Here is a 15265-nt window from a genome sequence, read left to right on the forward strand (position 1 = left end):
TTACAAAAAAAAAGCATAGAAACGCCTCAATTGTAGAAGTTGTTTTATTTCATACGCCTTCTGTTCTGTGGATTGACAAAACGTCGGGTCGTTTTTGTAGCCTTGAATTCTTGCTCACTCGCGAAGAAACAGTGATCCAAGGCTATCGTTTTTGTAGTAACCAAAATGGCCTCACTCTTTCACCAGAGGGGAGAATGGCCGAACATCAGTATATCGACGAAAAACACATCTGTCGAAAGTATCAATTTCTTTTCAATTGTAACTTCTTGACAATCAGCTTTAAGAAATCATTTAAAACTGTCCCAAAAAACTGACTGACAGTTTCCGATTAATAGGAAGATAGCTTTAATGATCACTGTTCATCACATCTGGTTTTACGCACGCGGTCGTTCGCACATTTATTATCTTCAACCAATCAGATTCGAGATCTTGTCAAAATTACTTACTGATAAGTTATTTTCTAGTGGAGAAGATCTTGAATGTGTGTCAGATTAAGATAATGTCTATGTAGTTATTTAACACCGGATTAACTTAATTCTAGTGCCTCTCTTTTTAAAGGATTATAAAACACTTCACACAAAATTCATCGTAGACAATGTATATAGGAAACTTTGTGTTTGGATTTTTTTTAGTTTCATGTATTTTTGGATGTTCATTAGCTGTGCCCTTTAGTCTCTTCTTCCCATCGGGGGGCGACAGGGGAGACAAAGTTTTGCAGTCTGGAGACGATGTCAGTTCTGATGAGATTGCTTTACAAACGCCAATTGCTTACTATGACGACAGATATTCCAGTATTTTTGTAAGTTCATGTTTAATGTCTCTTACTTATATGATATGTAGAAAAATCTGTTTATTAGCAACTTCAGTTAACATAAAAAAAAATATTGATAATTATAATGAGAGAAAGAAGAAAAATGGTAATAACAGCTTTATTTAAAGTAAAGATGTCTAACTGATTGAAAACTGAAAGCGAAGACCTCAATTTAAGAAAAACAATGGCACATTTTGCAAAAGCTTTTTTATTTAGCTAATCTGGTTGAAAAATATTCGTGAAAGCATAAAGGCGTTTTCAGTAAACAATATTTTTCAATTTCAAACAATGTCATAAATGATTTTTTTTTAAATCTGTAAGAGTAATTATGTTTCAAACGAGGATATGAGCTTTAATTTAAAGTATGAGAAATATTTAAATAATGTTTAACACAAAATAATAAGCACAAGTGTCTTGTAACAGAAGTTGATTTTTCATTAAATGATTAATTCGTGTATTGTGGTTCAGAGAAATATGATAAGTGGTTATTATAACACAATGAATAGTAGTCATTCGTGAATTAATAGGAAAGTGATTGTAAATAGTTGGTGTGAGTTTTAACTATGGTGACAATTGTAAAAAAAAGGCAATCAAGTTCAATAAAAATCCCTCAGAAAAATACACATTTGGTAAATAGTATCAGTTAAATCCCGCTCCATGGTGTTAACATTACATCATACAGAATGTCAGAAGCCATAGTCTACTACTTAATACACTTAGAGCGGTTTTCATAGAGTACGTTCAATATAAGAACATTTTCTTATTTCACAGACACATAATACAACATTATATTATACGTCTCTGCCTGTACCTAACAGCGTATTTATATGGTAAATTAAAATGAAGTGTACTTACTATAAATTTGAAGATTTTGTAAAATTTTATGTTTACACGTTAAGATTGTGTATAAACTGTAAATGAATTTTGTTTACTTTCGAAGTAAGACGTATATTACATAAACTGGTAAGTTGTAAACCATATGGCATTTGATAACGTGTCGAAAATTGAAATAGTTTTGACATTTATCGTGCTGGAATGCAACCTTGGTTTTCGATGGTAACAAGTTTCCAGTCATAGCAGTGTCCAAAAATAAAATAAACAGCTGCGCCATGACCGCATGATACGCCCGTCGTCTTGTGTTTGAATTTTTATGCAATAATCATAAATAGTTTCTGGCATACGGCCTGACATGCGAAAAACCCCTTTTTAAAAAAAAAAAAAAAATCAATATCTCAAAAATAAAATTTTGAATCAAAACCTTAAAGTATACAGATCTTTAGATTAATATAGCTAAAAAGTGTGTAAAGTTTTAAGCAATAATCATAAACTGTTTTTGAGATACGGCGCGACATGTGAACCCCCCCCCCTTTTTAACAAAATACTCGATATCTCTAAAATAAAATTTTGAATCATCACCAAAAAGTATACATCACCAAAAAGGATACAGATCTTAAGATTAATATAACTAAGAAGTGTGTAAAGTTTTAAGCAATAATCATAAATTGTTTTTGAGATACGGTGCGACATGTGAAAAAAAACACACACCTGTTTTAGTTACTAAGTCCCGTATCTCAAAAAGTTTTAATCTTATTTTCACCAAAAAGTATACAGATCGTTTGACCATCATAAGAAACAACTATGTTAAGTTTCATGAAATTTGGATAAGTCGTTCTCAAGTTACGGTGCGACATGTTTACGCCGGACAGACAGACGGACAGACGACATTTGTATACCATAATACGTCCCGTCAAAATTTTGACGGGCGTATAAAAATGTGGATTTTTTTTTAATGTATAAATATGTCAACTGTGGAAAATGGGATATAGATATAGATACACGATCATAAAACCTTTAACCAGATGATCTCAAAAATGAGTACTGGGAAGATGAAGCTTGCGTCTCAAATATGCACACACAATGACCGTCACTAAAACTGATTAAGACGTTAACTATATTTTATTGAACCCTCACTATTTTAATGATTATGATTAACAGCATTCAGACCTGAAACTACTATAATACATGTGTCTCAGTTTAGACACCATTACTACACCTTTTGACCATGCTTGTCTTCTAATGCATATAGTCAGCTTCAAAGGGATTCAATTATTTCTGTAACAACGGGGTAACAACACCTTAACCAGTTGTCGCTTTAATTTCACCTCTATGTAAAAAAATGTGTAATAATTTTTAACGGCTAGCAAAACTGAAAAGATTTTCAGAAAAGAATTGGCGCGCTGTGACCCGTAATTATGCTTGACTTGGAATTTTGTAACGTTAAAGGCCTGTTGTTTATCTGATAGAAGAGCTGTTTCTTGTGTTTGCTACACCTGTTTTTCCTGTAGTACACATGTTTCCGACCATTAACGTCTCTCTCTATAAATCTAACTGTGAAAGTTATAGGAGGACTCAGCTACTACATACGCAACGCTAATACTATATCATACGGATACTGAGAAAAATAACACCTTTTTGCCCCCTTCCAACCTCCAAAGCAAACAAAATAACGACTAACAATTACGATGCATGCTTTGAATGGATAGTTTATATAACATCTTTCAGAAATTAAGAGAAGGCTGGGGTTCACAGCCCTCGTTTTCTTGATACATAACAAATAAAAAATTAACGTTTCAATCAATATTAAAACTGATAAAATATTGTCTTTATTCTTTTAAATTCATTGTTTTATTTAATATTTTAGTAAAAGCATAAGCTAATCATTTGATTCACAAGTTAAAACCCCTAAACTACCCTTGCACTATATTAGGAATGCATTATCCATGTAGACAATTAAATATGATAACGTAGTGCTCACACAAATAAACAGGAAAATGCTAAGCTATATCATAGATATAATAGCCATTATCATATCTATGACTATATACAGATTATCAGATTTTCTCCGTATCTACATGAGTATGTAAAATATCGGTTGATACTTATCTAAGGATTTACTTTAGTACGATCCTGCTATATATAAGATTCTTGATTAATGTAATTGTATATTTAGGGGATCGAAGCAATTGTTTATTTCAGAAACATATATACATGTCTCTGTTTACTTAGAAGGTCGATGTTTCTCTCCGGATACTCATACTTTCTCCACCATACGCCCCCTTTGATTGCCAAAATATAAAAATCTCATGCTACTCACGATTTACATGTGTATATGTTTTTTTAAAAATAGTCTCGCTACTCTCAGTGGTTTTTATTCAATTTCTGAAACTGCGCACACCCTTTCGAAAATCCTGATTCCGCCCCTGATCTTTGCAATTCAAGCTAACTGACTAGACTCAACCAAGAGTTATTAATTACAATAGGACTGTCATAAAAATCCTTAACTTAAATTCAGTCTTTTGCAGTATTCGGTACCAAGTTTAATTTTTCCTGGCTACAGTGAACGTCTCTCTGACCTGGGACTTATAATATATATCATGACCCAGGTCTGACTGAACCCTGAATTTAAGTTAAGGGTTTTTATACAGTTCATTATTTCATAGGGTGGTTTGCCATATGGAACTCTTACCTTCTACAAGGCTGTCAAGTTTTCATGAAGCAAATGCATGAGATTTGTAAAGATCAAAGAGAAAAAAACAATAAATCAAAGGAAAATGCCGCCAAATAAGCATGAAAATGCATGCGTCTCATGCAAATAGTTCTGCGTCTACCTCTTTCTGTAATTTTACGAGTCTAGTACAAGAAACGTCGGGTTCAGTCACCTTCCTTATCAAATAATTTGCATAAAATGGCTATGTATTTTCTCTTCACTGATTATCGTACAACGCGGTATTTTGAAACGTAAGAAGAAAGAATGGTAGGCTTTGGTACAGAGTATAATAGTCCCATGTTTAAACAATCATTTGAATTAATAGGACCACACTCTTAAAATATTTTTTTTTTAAAGATTATTTAATTGTACAGGCAGAGACATATACACGTATAATAAAAATAATTGTTTTTTATATGTATGTCTCTGATACACATTAGGGAGCTACCATCATTGACCATAGGATGAAAAATTTTGTCCTGCATTTTTTTTTAATTGTAATCTCTGTCCTGCCTTATTTTTCACTCTATTCGGTCATGCCTTTTTTTATGCCCACGTCGTAGCGGTGGGGGCATTAAGTTTTTCCCTTGTCCGTCTGTACATACGTACGTACGAACGTACGTCCCGAAATTGGTTTCCGTTCTCTAACTTGAGTTTGCCTCAACCAAATGTTATGAAACTTATACACAATGCTTATTACCACAAAACACAGATCAAGTTTGAATTTTGGTCGCGACACTTTTACCGTTCTAGAGTTATGCCCCTTTATAAATGGAAAAATTGCTAATTTTTTATTTTCTATTAAATATCAAGTAATTTTCAAAATTGGAGTGTATCTTCCTTTGTCCATGATTATAGTTGAATCAACTACAATCAATGCTCTATACAATGCAATGTTTGATTTTGACTTCCACTGATAAAACACAGACCAAGTTGAATTTGGGTAGTGTCACTTTAATCATTATTGAGTTATGCCCCTTTATAAATCGAAAGATTGCAAAATTTTTAGTTTCCATTCTGTAACTTAACTTTGCCCCAACCAAACATTATGAAACCTATACACAATATTCATTACCACAAAACTAAGATCAAGTACAAATTTTTTGTTTCCGTTTTCTAACTTTAGTTTGCCTCAACCAAATGTTATGAAACTTATACACAATGCTAATTACTACATAATACAGATTAAGTACGAAGTTTGGTGGTGACACTTTCACCATTCTAGAGTTATGCGTGTTTACAAATGGAAAAATTGCTGAATTTTTAGTTTCTGTTCTCTACTTAAGTTAGCCTCAACCAAATGTTATGAGACTTACACACAATGCTTATTACCACAAAACTCAGATCAAGTTCAAATTTGGGTAGCGTCACTTTTACCGTGTCTTCAGTTATGTCCCTTTATAACTATATGGTATGCAAGCGGGGGCATCATCTGTGTCCACATGTGTCCACTATCCTCATTTATTTAAAGTTTATCCTGACTTTACCTAAATTGTCATCCTGACTTTTTTTTGCAAGTGTCTCATCCTGCCTTTTTTTTTTACTCAAAACTCCTGTCCTGCCTATTTTTTTCAAATTTCATCCTAGCCCCCCTCCCCCCATAAAAATCAAATGGTAGCTCCCTTAGGACATTGTTCATTGGAATTGTTCAATGAAGATTATCGCTTTTAGGCATGTATTTCTTGGCATCAGCCAATTAAAAAGACACTTTCTTGATCGTTACTTTCTTGATCGTTATTAGATTTTAATAACATCATTTTCACATTCTGGTGATCTGGGTAAATTTTCAGTACTCATTAGATCTGTTCATCAACAGCTATGTATAGGTCATTTGGTCTTTGGTGGATAGTTCATACCACATCTTCTTATCTTTATATGAAAGGGCATCAGTATGTGGTATGTGGATTAATTGCCTGTTTAACAAGTCATTTGCATTGACACCATTGCTATGCTCAGATGACAGTTAGGTTAAATTTTTATAGTTCCTGATCAGTAACTTTAGAAGATGAAGAGGCTCCTAACAACAGATAAAGTATTTTAAAGAAAATAGTAACCAGATTTGTACAAAGAACCAAACAAATTAGTACATGCATATAAAATATAAATATATGAATAACTCTCCCTCCAACAAAAGAAGTCGCTGTAATTAATTTTAGTACTGTGAATATTTTACATTTCATACTGTGTTGTTTTTACCATATTTATTTGTTCTATCTTTTATTTGTTTGGAGACTTATCGTTTTTGTTCAGTTATTAGTCCCCTACCGACGAAGTCGAAGGGGACTTTAGGTTTGCACTCTGTCCGTCTCTCTGTCCGTACGTCTGTCCATCTGTCAGTCCGGCAACTCAGTTTTCCACACTTTTTTTCTTCGTTCTTAAAGGTATTGATTGGATACTTGGTATATAGTTTTGCCATGACAAGTTATAGATCAAGTTCGAATTTTGTTCTGTTCTGATGATTTAGTCCAGAGTTATGGACCATAACTCTAGACCATATATAATGTTAGAGTACTATTTATGTTAAACCATATTCCTGTACAAAGAGAGATAACTCATTTTTTAAAAGACATTCTTTGGTAAATTATTTGAAGAATTTTTTGGCAGGTTTGTTTGTTATTTTGTATAAACTAATTTTCTGAATGCTATATATATATAAAAAAAATTATGAAGTGAAATCCTTTAATTAGATAATAATCTATTTTTATTAATGTATATATTACATTACATTGTGTAGATAAAAATTGTTGACATTTTATAGATAAGTTACAAATCTAATTAGTTTGTGACAAATAAAAGAAAAAATATTTGGAACTATTAATTATATTAGATTATAATTTGAAAATAGATATACACTGTATTACATCATATCTAATTTTAGAGAACTATTAATCCTATCTAATGTTAAAGTGTTTTTCACACTTTTTTTCATCATGCTTAAAGATATTGATTGATAATTGGTATATAGTTTTATCATGACAAGTTATACAGATAAAGTTTCGGTCTGATAATTTTGTGCAAAGTTATGGTCCTTGGACTTAAAAAATTCACTCATTTAATCAGTTTTCCACACTGTTTTGAGTCATGCTTGAAGATATTGACTTGATATTTTCTTTATGTTTACACCATGACAAGTTATAGAACAAGTTAGCTTTTTGTTCCAGTATAATGAATTTTTACCGGGTAGGGGACTATGTATTGCCATGCAATACTCTCAGAATGCTTGTTATTTTTATTATTATTATTATTCCTCTTCCTCTGTGGTTTTGTTTGTGCATTGGGGTCTATTAGGGGTTCTTTGAGTGACCAAAAGAAAGGAGGGCTTTACTTTAGTACCCAATGGGATTTTTTGAAATTTTATTTTCAAATGATTATAACTTGAGAACAGTTAGTGATAGACACATGAGGTCTTCAGTAATGATCATGGACCATATGGCCTACTCCCAAGGTTTAAAGGTCAATGGTCACTTATGACCTTGATTTTTGACCTTAAACCTTATATTTCAAATTTTGTCGAGCTTGTGACAGCGAGACATAGGGATAGTGATCTGGCAACGGAGATGACGGTGGCGTTAACTCACTACTTAAAAGCTTGATATTTCAGAAGGTAGAAGACCTGGATGCTTTAAACTTTGTATATAGATGCCTTATGTTATGAAGTTTCCGTCTGTCAGAAGTCCATTGTCCTTGACCTCATTTTCATGGTTCAGTAACTACTTGAAAAAAAAGTTAAGATTTTTTGTAATCTTAATTTCTCTCTTATTATGAGTGAAAGGATAACTATATTTGGTATGTACGTACCTTGCAAGGTTCTCATGCCTGTCATACAGTTTTCACTTGACCTCAGCCTCATTTCATGGATCAGTGAACATGGTTAAGTTTTCGTGGTCAAGTCCATATCTCAGATACTATAAGTAATAGGTCTACTTTATTTGTTGTATGGAATGATTGTTAGTTGAACATGTCCAACTGGCAGGTGACATGTGACCTTGACCTCATTTTCATGGTTCAGTGGTTAAAGTTAAGTTTTTGTGTTTTTGTCTGTTTTTTCTAATACTGTATGCAGTAGGTAAACTATATTTGGTGTATGGAAATATTTTACAATGTACATGTCAGTCTGGCAGGTTTTATTTGACCTAGACCTCATTTTCACGGTCCATTGCTCAATATTAAGTTTTTGTGCTTTGGTCTGTTTTTCTTAAACTTTAAGTAATGGGTCAACTATATTTTGTGTATGGAATGATTGTAAAGTGTATATATCTGTCCGGCAGTTATCATCTGACTTAGACCTCATTTTCATGGTTCATTGGTCAATGTTAAGTTTTCCTGGTTAAGTTTGTTTCTTAGATACTATATTCAATAGGTCAACTATATTTAAAGCATGGAATGATCATAAGGTTCATAGTTCATTGGTCAATATAAAATTTCATGGTTTGGTTTCTTGTATACTTTACCATAAGCAATAGGTCAACCAAATTTGGTGTATGGAATGATTGTAAGGTGTACATGTATTTCTGGCTTAGTTTATCTGACTTTGACCTCATTTTCTTTGATCATGTTAAGTTTATGTGATACTTGTAGTAAACATTTATATTTAGGACTATCAACATAAAATCAATGGTTAGTAAAGCAGGCGAGATATTTTAGCTTGTGCACTCTTGTTACAAAAGTGTTTTAAAAAAGAATTGCAGAATCTAAAGAATTGAAAATGTTCTACATGATAAAACAAATCAAATGAAATATAAGGTTAGTCTCCAAAGGTCACCCCACCCCCTGCCATTTGAGAATGTTCTAATATCTTTTAAATGGTCGAGATCCCCACCCCTAAACCATATATATTCTGGTTTTTTATGTCAAGATGATTTGAATGATATACAAGGCTAGTCAGGACTTAGTCCACAGGGGTCATCCCACCCCCTGTCATTTGAAAATGTTCAAATATCTTGTAAGTGGTCGAGATCCCCACCCTAAACCGTATATATATTCTGGTTTGTAATGCCAAGATGATTTGAAAGATTTACAGGGTTAGTCCCAAGGGGTCATTCCCATCCACTGTTATTTGAGTATGTTCAAATATCTTGTAAGTGGTCGACATCTCCACCCCCAAACCATATATATTCTGGTTTGTTATGCCAAGAAGATTTGAATGATATAACAGGGTTAGTTCCAAGGGGGTAATTCCCACCCCAGATCATTTGAATAGGTTTAAATATCTTGTAATCCCTATACTATATATTTTCTGGTTTGACATGAAAAGATACATTAAATGAAATATAAAAGAAGTCCCCAGGGGTCATCCCCACCCCAATAATATGAGAATGTTCTTATTATCTTGTAAATGGTTAAAATCCCCACCCTAAACCATATAATTTCTGGAAGATGAATTGAATGAATAAAAGGGGGAGTCATTTGGGGTTTTCTCCTTATGGTGACTTTGTTTGGGAGACTTCAATATCCTGTTACAATCATTTCTTGTTGCTGACTGTTTCTAAACCATGGTAGATTTGCTGTCACTTTGACATTATATTGTATAGTTCCCAATTGAATTATATTTGTAAATTAAAAAAGATAAGAAATGGAAATTATTGACAATGAAAATATTGAAGTAGATTATCAGCACAAGGTTAATTTAAATTGTGATTTATATTTACAGGTTAATAATAATGGACATTTATCATTTGAATCAGAGCTTCCAGCTTATCAATCAACATTAATATTACCAATAGGATTTAAAGTATTAGCAGCATTCTTATCTGACATAGACACAACTTATGCAGGGACACTTTATTACAGGTAATAGAGTAAACTTAAAGGGGGTTGGGATATCTTGTCTACTATTTCACTTAAAGATAGCATACTCTGTATCCATTAGAACTCAAGAAATATGTAGATAATCAGGAAATGGGCTGATATTTTTTCACTTGGAAATACCATAATGATCATGATGGAGGATCTGAAAGGGGGGGGGGGGGGGGGGTCCTTGATTTCTGTATTCTTTATTTTTTTTAGGTCATTTTTTTCTATTCTTTATATTTTTTGCCCATTTTTCTCTGTTCTTTTTATTTTATCACCCCATTATTCTCTATTCTTTATATTTTGGCTTATTTTTCTCTATTCTGTATTTTTTTTGCCCTTTATTCTGCTCTTTTGTTCATTATTCTCATTTGGTAAACCCCATCCAGACCTTTATGTACATGTAATTTCTAATTATCCAATAGAAATATGGTTTGCCTTGCTCTCTGCACGTTAAGAACACTTGCAACAACTCTTTGAGGGGTCTTCTGAAAGGCAAAACGTCTGTCCCTATCCAATAATTCAAGTTTTCAGACCTTCATCCAGGACGACCCCTATTACAGGACCTAGTGGCTAACTGTTGTATTTATTGTAAATTTGTTTTTGTGTCCTGAACATGCATAACTATTTGCCACTAGACATTTAGCAATCAATCAATCAATTAGCTTTCAGTAACTTCGAGTACTCTAAGATATATGTGTAATGACCATAATTATTCAAAGTCCTAAGCAGGTAGGGCTTTTACAGTAGAGGATATTAGAAAATATGAATTTCTTGAATTAGTATGAACAGAACAGAAGTTCTGCATAAATTAGGCATCGACTGTGTGTGTGTATGTGTTTTTTTGTGGCTGGGGTGAAGGTTTAAGAATCAAAAGATGGATGGTCGATGTCTAGCCCAAAAGATAGTATTATTATATAGTAGTCTCAGTGTTTACGTGCCAATTTTTATGCCCCCTCCGCTACAGAGGGGGCATTAAGTTTTACCCTTGTCCGTCTGTACGTCTGTCCTCAACCAAATGTTATGAAACTTATACACAATGCTTATTACCACAAAACACAGATCGAGTTTGAATTTTGGTGGCGTCACTATAACCGTTCTAAAGTTATGCCCCTTTACAAATGGAAAAATTGATGAATTTTTCGTTTCTTTTTTCTAATTTTAGTTTGCCTCAACCAAATGTTATGAAACGTATACACAATGCTTATTACCACATACTTCAGTTCAAGTTCGAAATTGGGTGGCGTCACTTGTACCGTTCTTGAGTTATGCCCCTTTATAAACATAAAAACTGCTGAATTTTTCGTTTCCGTTCTCTAACTTAAGTTAGCCTCAACCAAATGTTATGAGACTTATACACAATACTTATTACCACAAAACTCAGATCAAGTACAAATTTGGGTAGCGTCACTTTTACTGTACTTCAGTTATGACCCTTTATAACTTTATATGATATGCAAGTGGGGGCATCATCTGTGTCCCATGGACACATTCCCCATTTATTTTAATGAAGGATCGTCAATATGTACTATCAATTAACGTATATATCAACTCAATCAGAAAGGAATATATAAGAAAATACCAAACAGGGTGTACTGCTTAATTAAAGGGCTAGGCTGATCTACGCTGGGCAATGCATATTGTAAATATTTTTTTTTTTAGATTTCTGATTGTATCACCAGTCATATGTAATTGTAAAATTATTCATATTTCGAACTTTTCTTCATGTATATTATCATGATAAAATAACCAGTAAATTTAATATTTATGTACACAAAATTTTGCAACTAAAATGCTGAAATCTGTTTTCCATCGGGGGGGGGGGGGGGGTCGTCCCCCAGACAGTTGATTGAATACCTAGCTACGCCCCTGTCTAGACGCATTCTCCGTTTCCATTCTCTATTCTTATTATGTCCAAGAATTAATGAAGTTGTAAAAGAGGGACGAAAGATACCAGAGGGACAGTCAAACTCATAGATCGAAAACAAACTGACAACGCCAGTAACTAATACTTTTGAAGATTTTCATTTGTAGTTGCCATTATTGACATCTGTCCATTGATGTTAACAGTTGTTAACTCTATGATTTATTGACAGAAAATACAGATAAGATAATGTAGCAATATTTTTCTGGAATCAATTATACGTTTGTTTTGAAAACAAAAATTTTTCCATTAAGACCCTCATTACATGATGATACCAGTATCTTTCTGAAGCATCACTTCTCTTGCATAATTGTGGTAATTATCATGTATATGAATACTCCCTCTAGTGATTATATAGCAGATACACGGTGTTGAAGAATACTATTCCTTTGATAATATACATGTACAAGTGCAATGTGTTGAAGGAAAAATAAAGTCTGCTAACACCTTGATTGTCTTGTGTAGGATGGTTACATAAGAAGCTTGTATAAAGCTTAAAGGAGCACTAGCTACGAGAAAAATAAAAAATATAAAATACGATTTTTTTTATTCAATCATTAATGAAAGTGAGATAGTGAAATAATATATCGCTTTTAGCAGCTAGTATGGTTCAATTTTGTCAAAATAAGCTAAGAAACTTTGAGGATGAATTATTCACTTGCAAGTGAATAATTCGACCTCATTGAATCAGTATTCTTGTGAACTTCAATTTAACCCCTTGGCTAGAGATGGATACCGCATGCATTGTGCGTTTTAAATTATTTAAAGGAAAAGAATGTCAACATTGAAAGTGAAACAAAGGTAAATAATTTGATTGACTGATTCGATCCACAAAAAATCATTCTTATACAGGTAAAAACGATGATAAACATATATTTTTATACGACCGCAAAAAATTTTGCGGTCGTATATTGGTATGACGTTGGCGGCGTCGTCGTTGTCGTCGTCGACGTCCGGCATCATCCGAAGACACATTGGTTTTCGCACTCTAACTTTAGTTTAAGTGAATGGATCTCTTTGAAATTTTACCATAAGGTTCAATACCACAAAAGGAAGGTTCCAACAGTTAAGGAATTAGGGGCCAAAAAGGGGCCAAAAATAAGCTTTATTGTAACTTCCAGACATAACTTGTGTGTTAGTATATGGATCTCTCTGACATTGTACCACAAGGTTCCATATCACACAGGGAATGCTGGGATTGATTTTGGGGGTAATTGCCTCAAAATATTAGGAATTAGGGGCCAAAAAAGGGGCACAAAACAATAATTTTTCTAGTTTCCAGACAATAACTTGTGTTCAAGTGTGTGGATCTCTCTGAAATTGTACTGCAAGGTACCATACCACAAAGTGAAGGCTGGGATTGAGTTTGGGGGTGATGAATCATAAGGGGGTTCAAAAAATTAGGGGGGGGAATTTTTTTTTTTTTTTTCCTTTTTTCTTTCTTGAAAAAATTTTCCATTTTAAGTTGGTTATTTCTGATTTATATTTAAAAGCAAATAATAATGATATGGTAGGAGATACACACCAAACAGGATGTGTAAATTATTATATAATAAGTATTGTGCAATAGCAAGAAATTTTCAATTGCACAGTATTGTACAATAGCAAGAAATCTTCAATTGCACAGAATTGCGCAATAGCAAGAAATCCTCAATTGCACAGTATTGCGCAATAGCAAGAAATATCCAATAGCACAATATTGCGCAATAGCAAGAAATTGTCAATTGTACAGTATTGCGCAATAGCAAGAAATATTCAATTGCACAGTATTGTGCAAAAGAAGATACTTCCTATAAATTGCTTATTTCTTGACCAATTTCAATGGGGTTTTATTCTTGAATTCTTGGGGTTCTTTAATATGCTGAATCTAACCGTGTATTAAGTTTTTGGATTTTGGAACCCGTTTTTAAATTGGTCCACATTGAGGTCCAAAGGGTCCAAAATTAAACTTTGTTTGATTTCATCTAAAATTGAATTATTGGGGTTCATTGATATGCCGAATCTAACCGTGTATTTAGATTCTTAATTTTTGGTTCCGTTTTCAAATTGGGTCTACATTAAGGTCCAAAGGGTCCAAAATTAAACTTAGTTTGATTTTAACAAAAAATGAATTCTTAGGGTTCTTTGATTTGCCGAATCTAAACATGTATTTAGATTTTTGATTATGGGCCCAGTTTTCAAGTTGGTCCAAATCAGGGTCCAAAATTAAACTTTGTTTGATTTCAACAAAAATTGAATATATGGGGTTCTTTGATATGCTGAATCTAACCATGTATTTAGATTTTTGATTTTTGGGCCCCATTATCAACTTTGTCCACATTGAGGTCAAAAGGGTCCAAATTAAACTTTGTTTGATTTCATCAAAAATTGAATTCTTGGGGTTCTTTGATATGCTGAATCTAACCATGTATTTAGATTTTGGATATTGGACCATAATAGGTGAATGTCCAATTTAAAATTTTTAAGTTCTTAGACCACATTCATTCTGTGTCAGAAACCTATGCTGTGTCAAATATTTATTCACAATCCAAATTCAGAGCTGTATCAAGCTTGAATGTTGTGTCCATACTTGCCCCAACTGTTCAGGGTTCGACCTCTGCGGTCGTATCAAGCTGCGCCCTGCGGAGCATTTTATTAATCTATAATATGAAATTAAACAGACCTAGAAAAATCCAAATGCACGAGTCTGCTATCTATTTATATCTTTATTATGTTTATATCGCTTATATGGCAATTGGAGGTCTTCGGGGGGTCAACTCGACAGTTATTTAGATGGCGTCTAGACTAAAATATACACGAAACGAAGCTACATATTATCGAGCCCATGCCCAGAATATTGTTTATTTTAGACTTTTTATATGACCGCAAAAAAATTTTGCGGTCGTATATTGGTATGACGTTGGCGTCGTCGTCGTCGTCGTCGGCGTCGTCCAAAGACACATTGGTTTTCGCACTCTCACTTTAGTTTAAGTGAATGGATCTCTTTGAAATTTTACCATAAGGTTCAATACCACAAAAGGAAGGTTGGGATTGATTTTGGGGGTTATGGTACCAACAGTTAAGGAATTAGGGGCCAAAAATAAGCATTTTTGTAACTTCCAGACATAACTTGTGTGTTAGTGTATGGATCTCTCTGACATTGTATCACAAGGTTCCATATCACACAGGGAATGCTGGGATTGATTTTGGGGGT

At 33.4% G+C, this 15265-nt stretch overlaps 1 protein-coding gene across 1 annotated transcript in view; it reads left to right on the forward strand.

The window, feature by feature from the left end:
• Positions 1-425: 425 nt before the first annotated feature.
• The window catches only part of LOC127737333 (nidogen-2-like), a 60705-nt gene continuing 45865 nt past the window's right edge, over positions 426-15265 (forward strand). The window contains exons 1-2 of the mRNA XM_052247935.1: positions 426-799; positions 10009-10148. Coding sequence (XP_052103895.1) covers positions 596-799; positions 10009-10148 — 344 coding nt within the window. The 5' untranslated portion in view covers positions 426-595. The remainder of the gene's footprint in view (positions 800-10008; positions 10149-15265) is intronic.

The sequence above is a fragment of the Mytilus californianus genome, unplaced genomic scaffold, assembly GCF_021869535.1.
Source record: "Mytilus californianus isolate M0D057914Y unplaced genomic scaffold, xbMytCali1.0.p SCAF_4, whole genome shotgun sequence".
NCBI classification, from domain to species: Eukaryota; Metazoa; Mollusca; class Bivalvia; order Mytilida; family Mytilidae; genus Mytilus; species Mytilus californianus.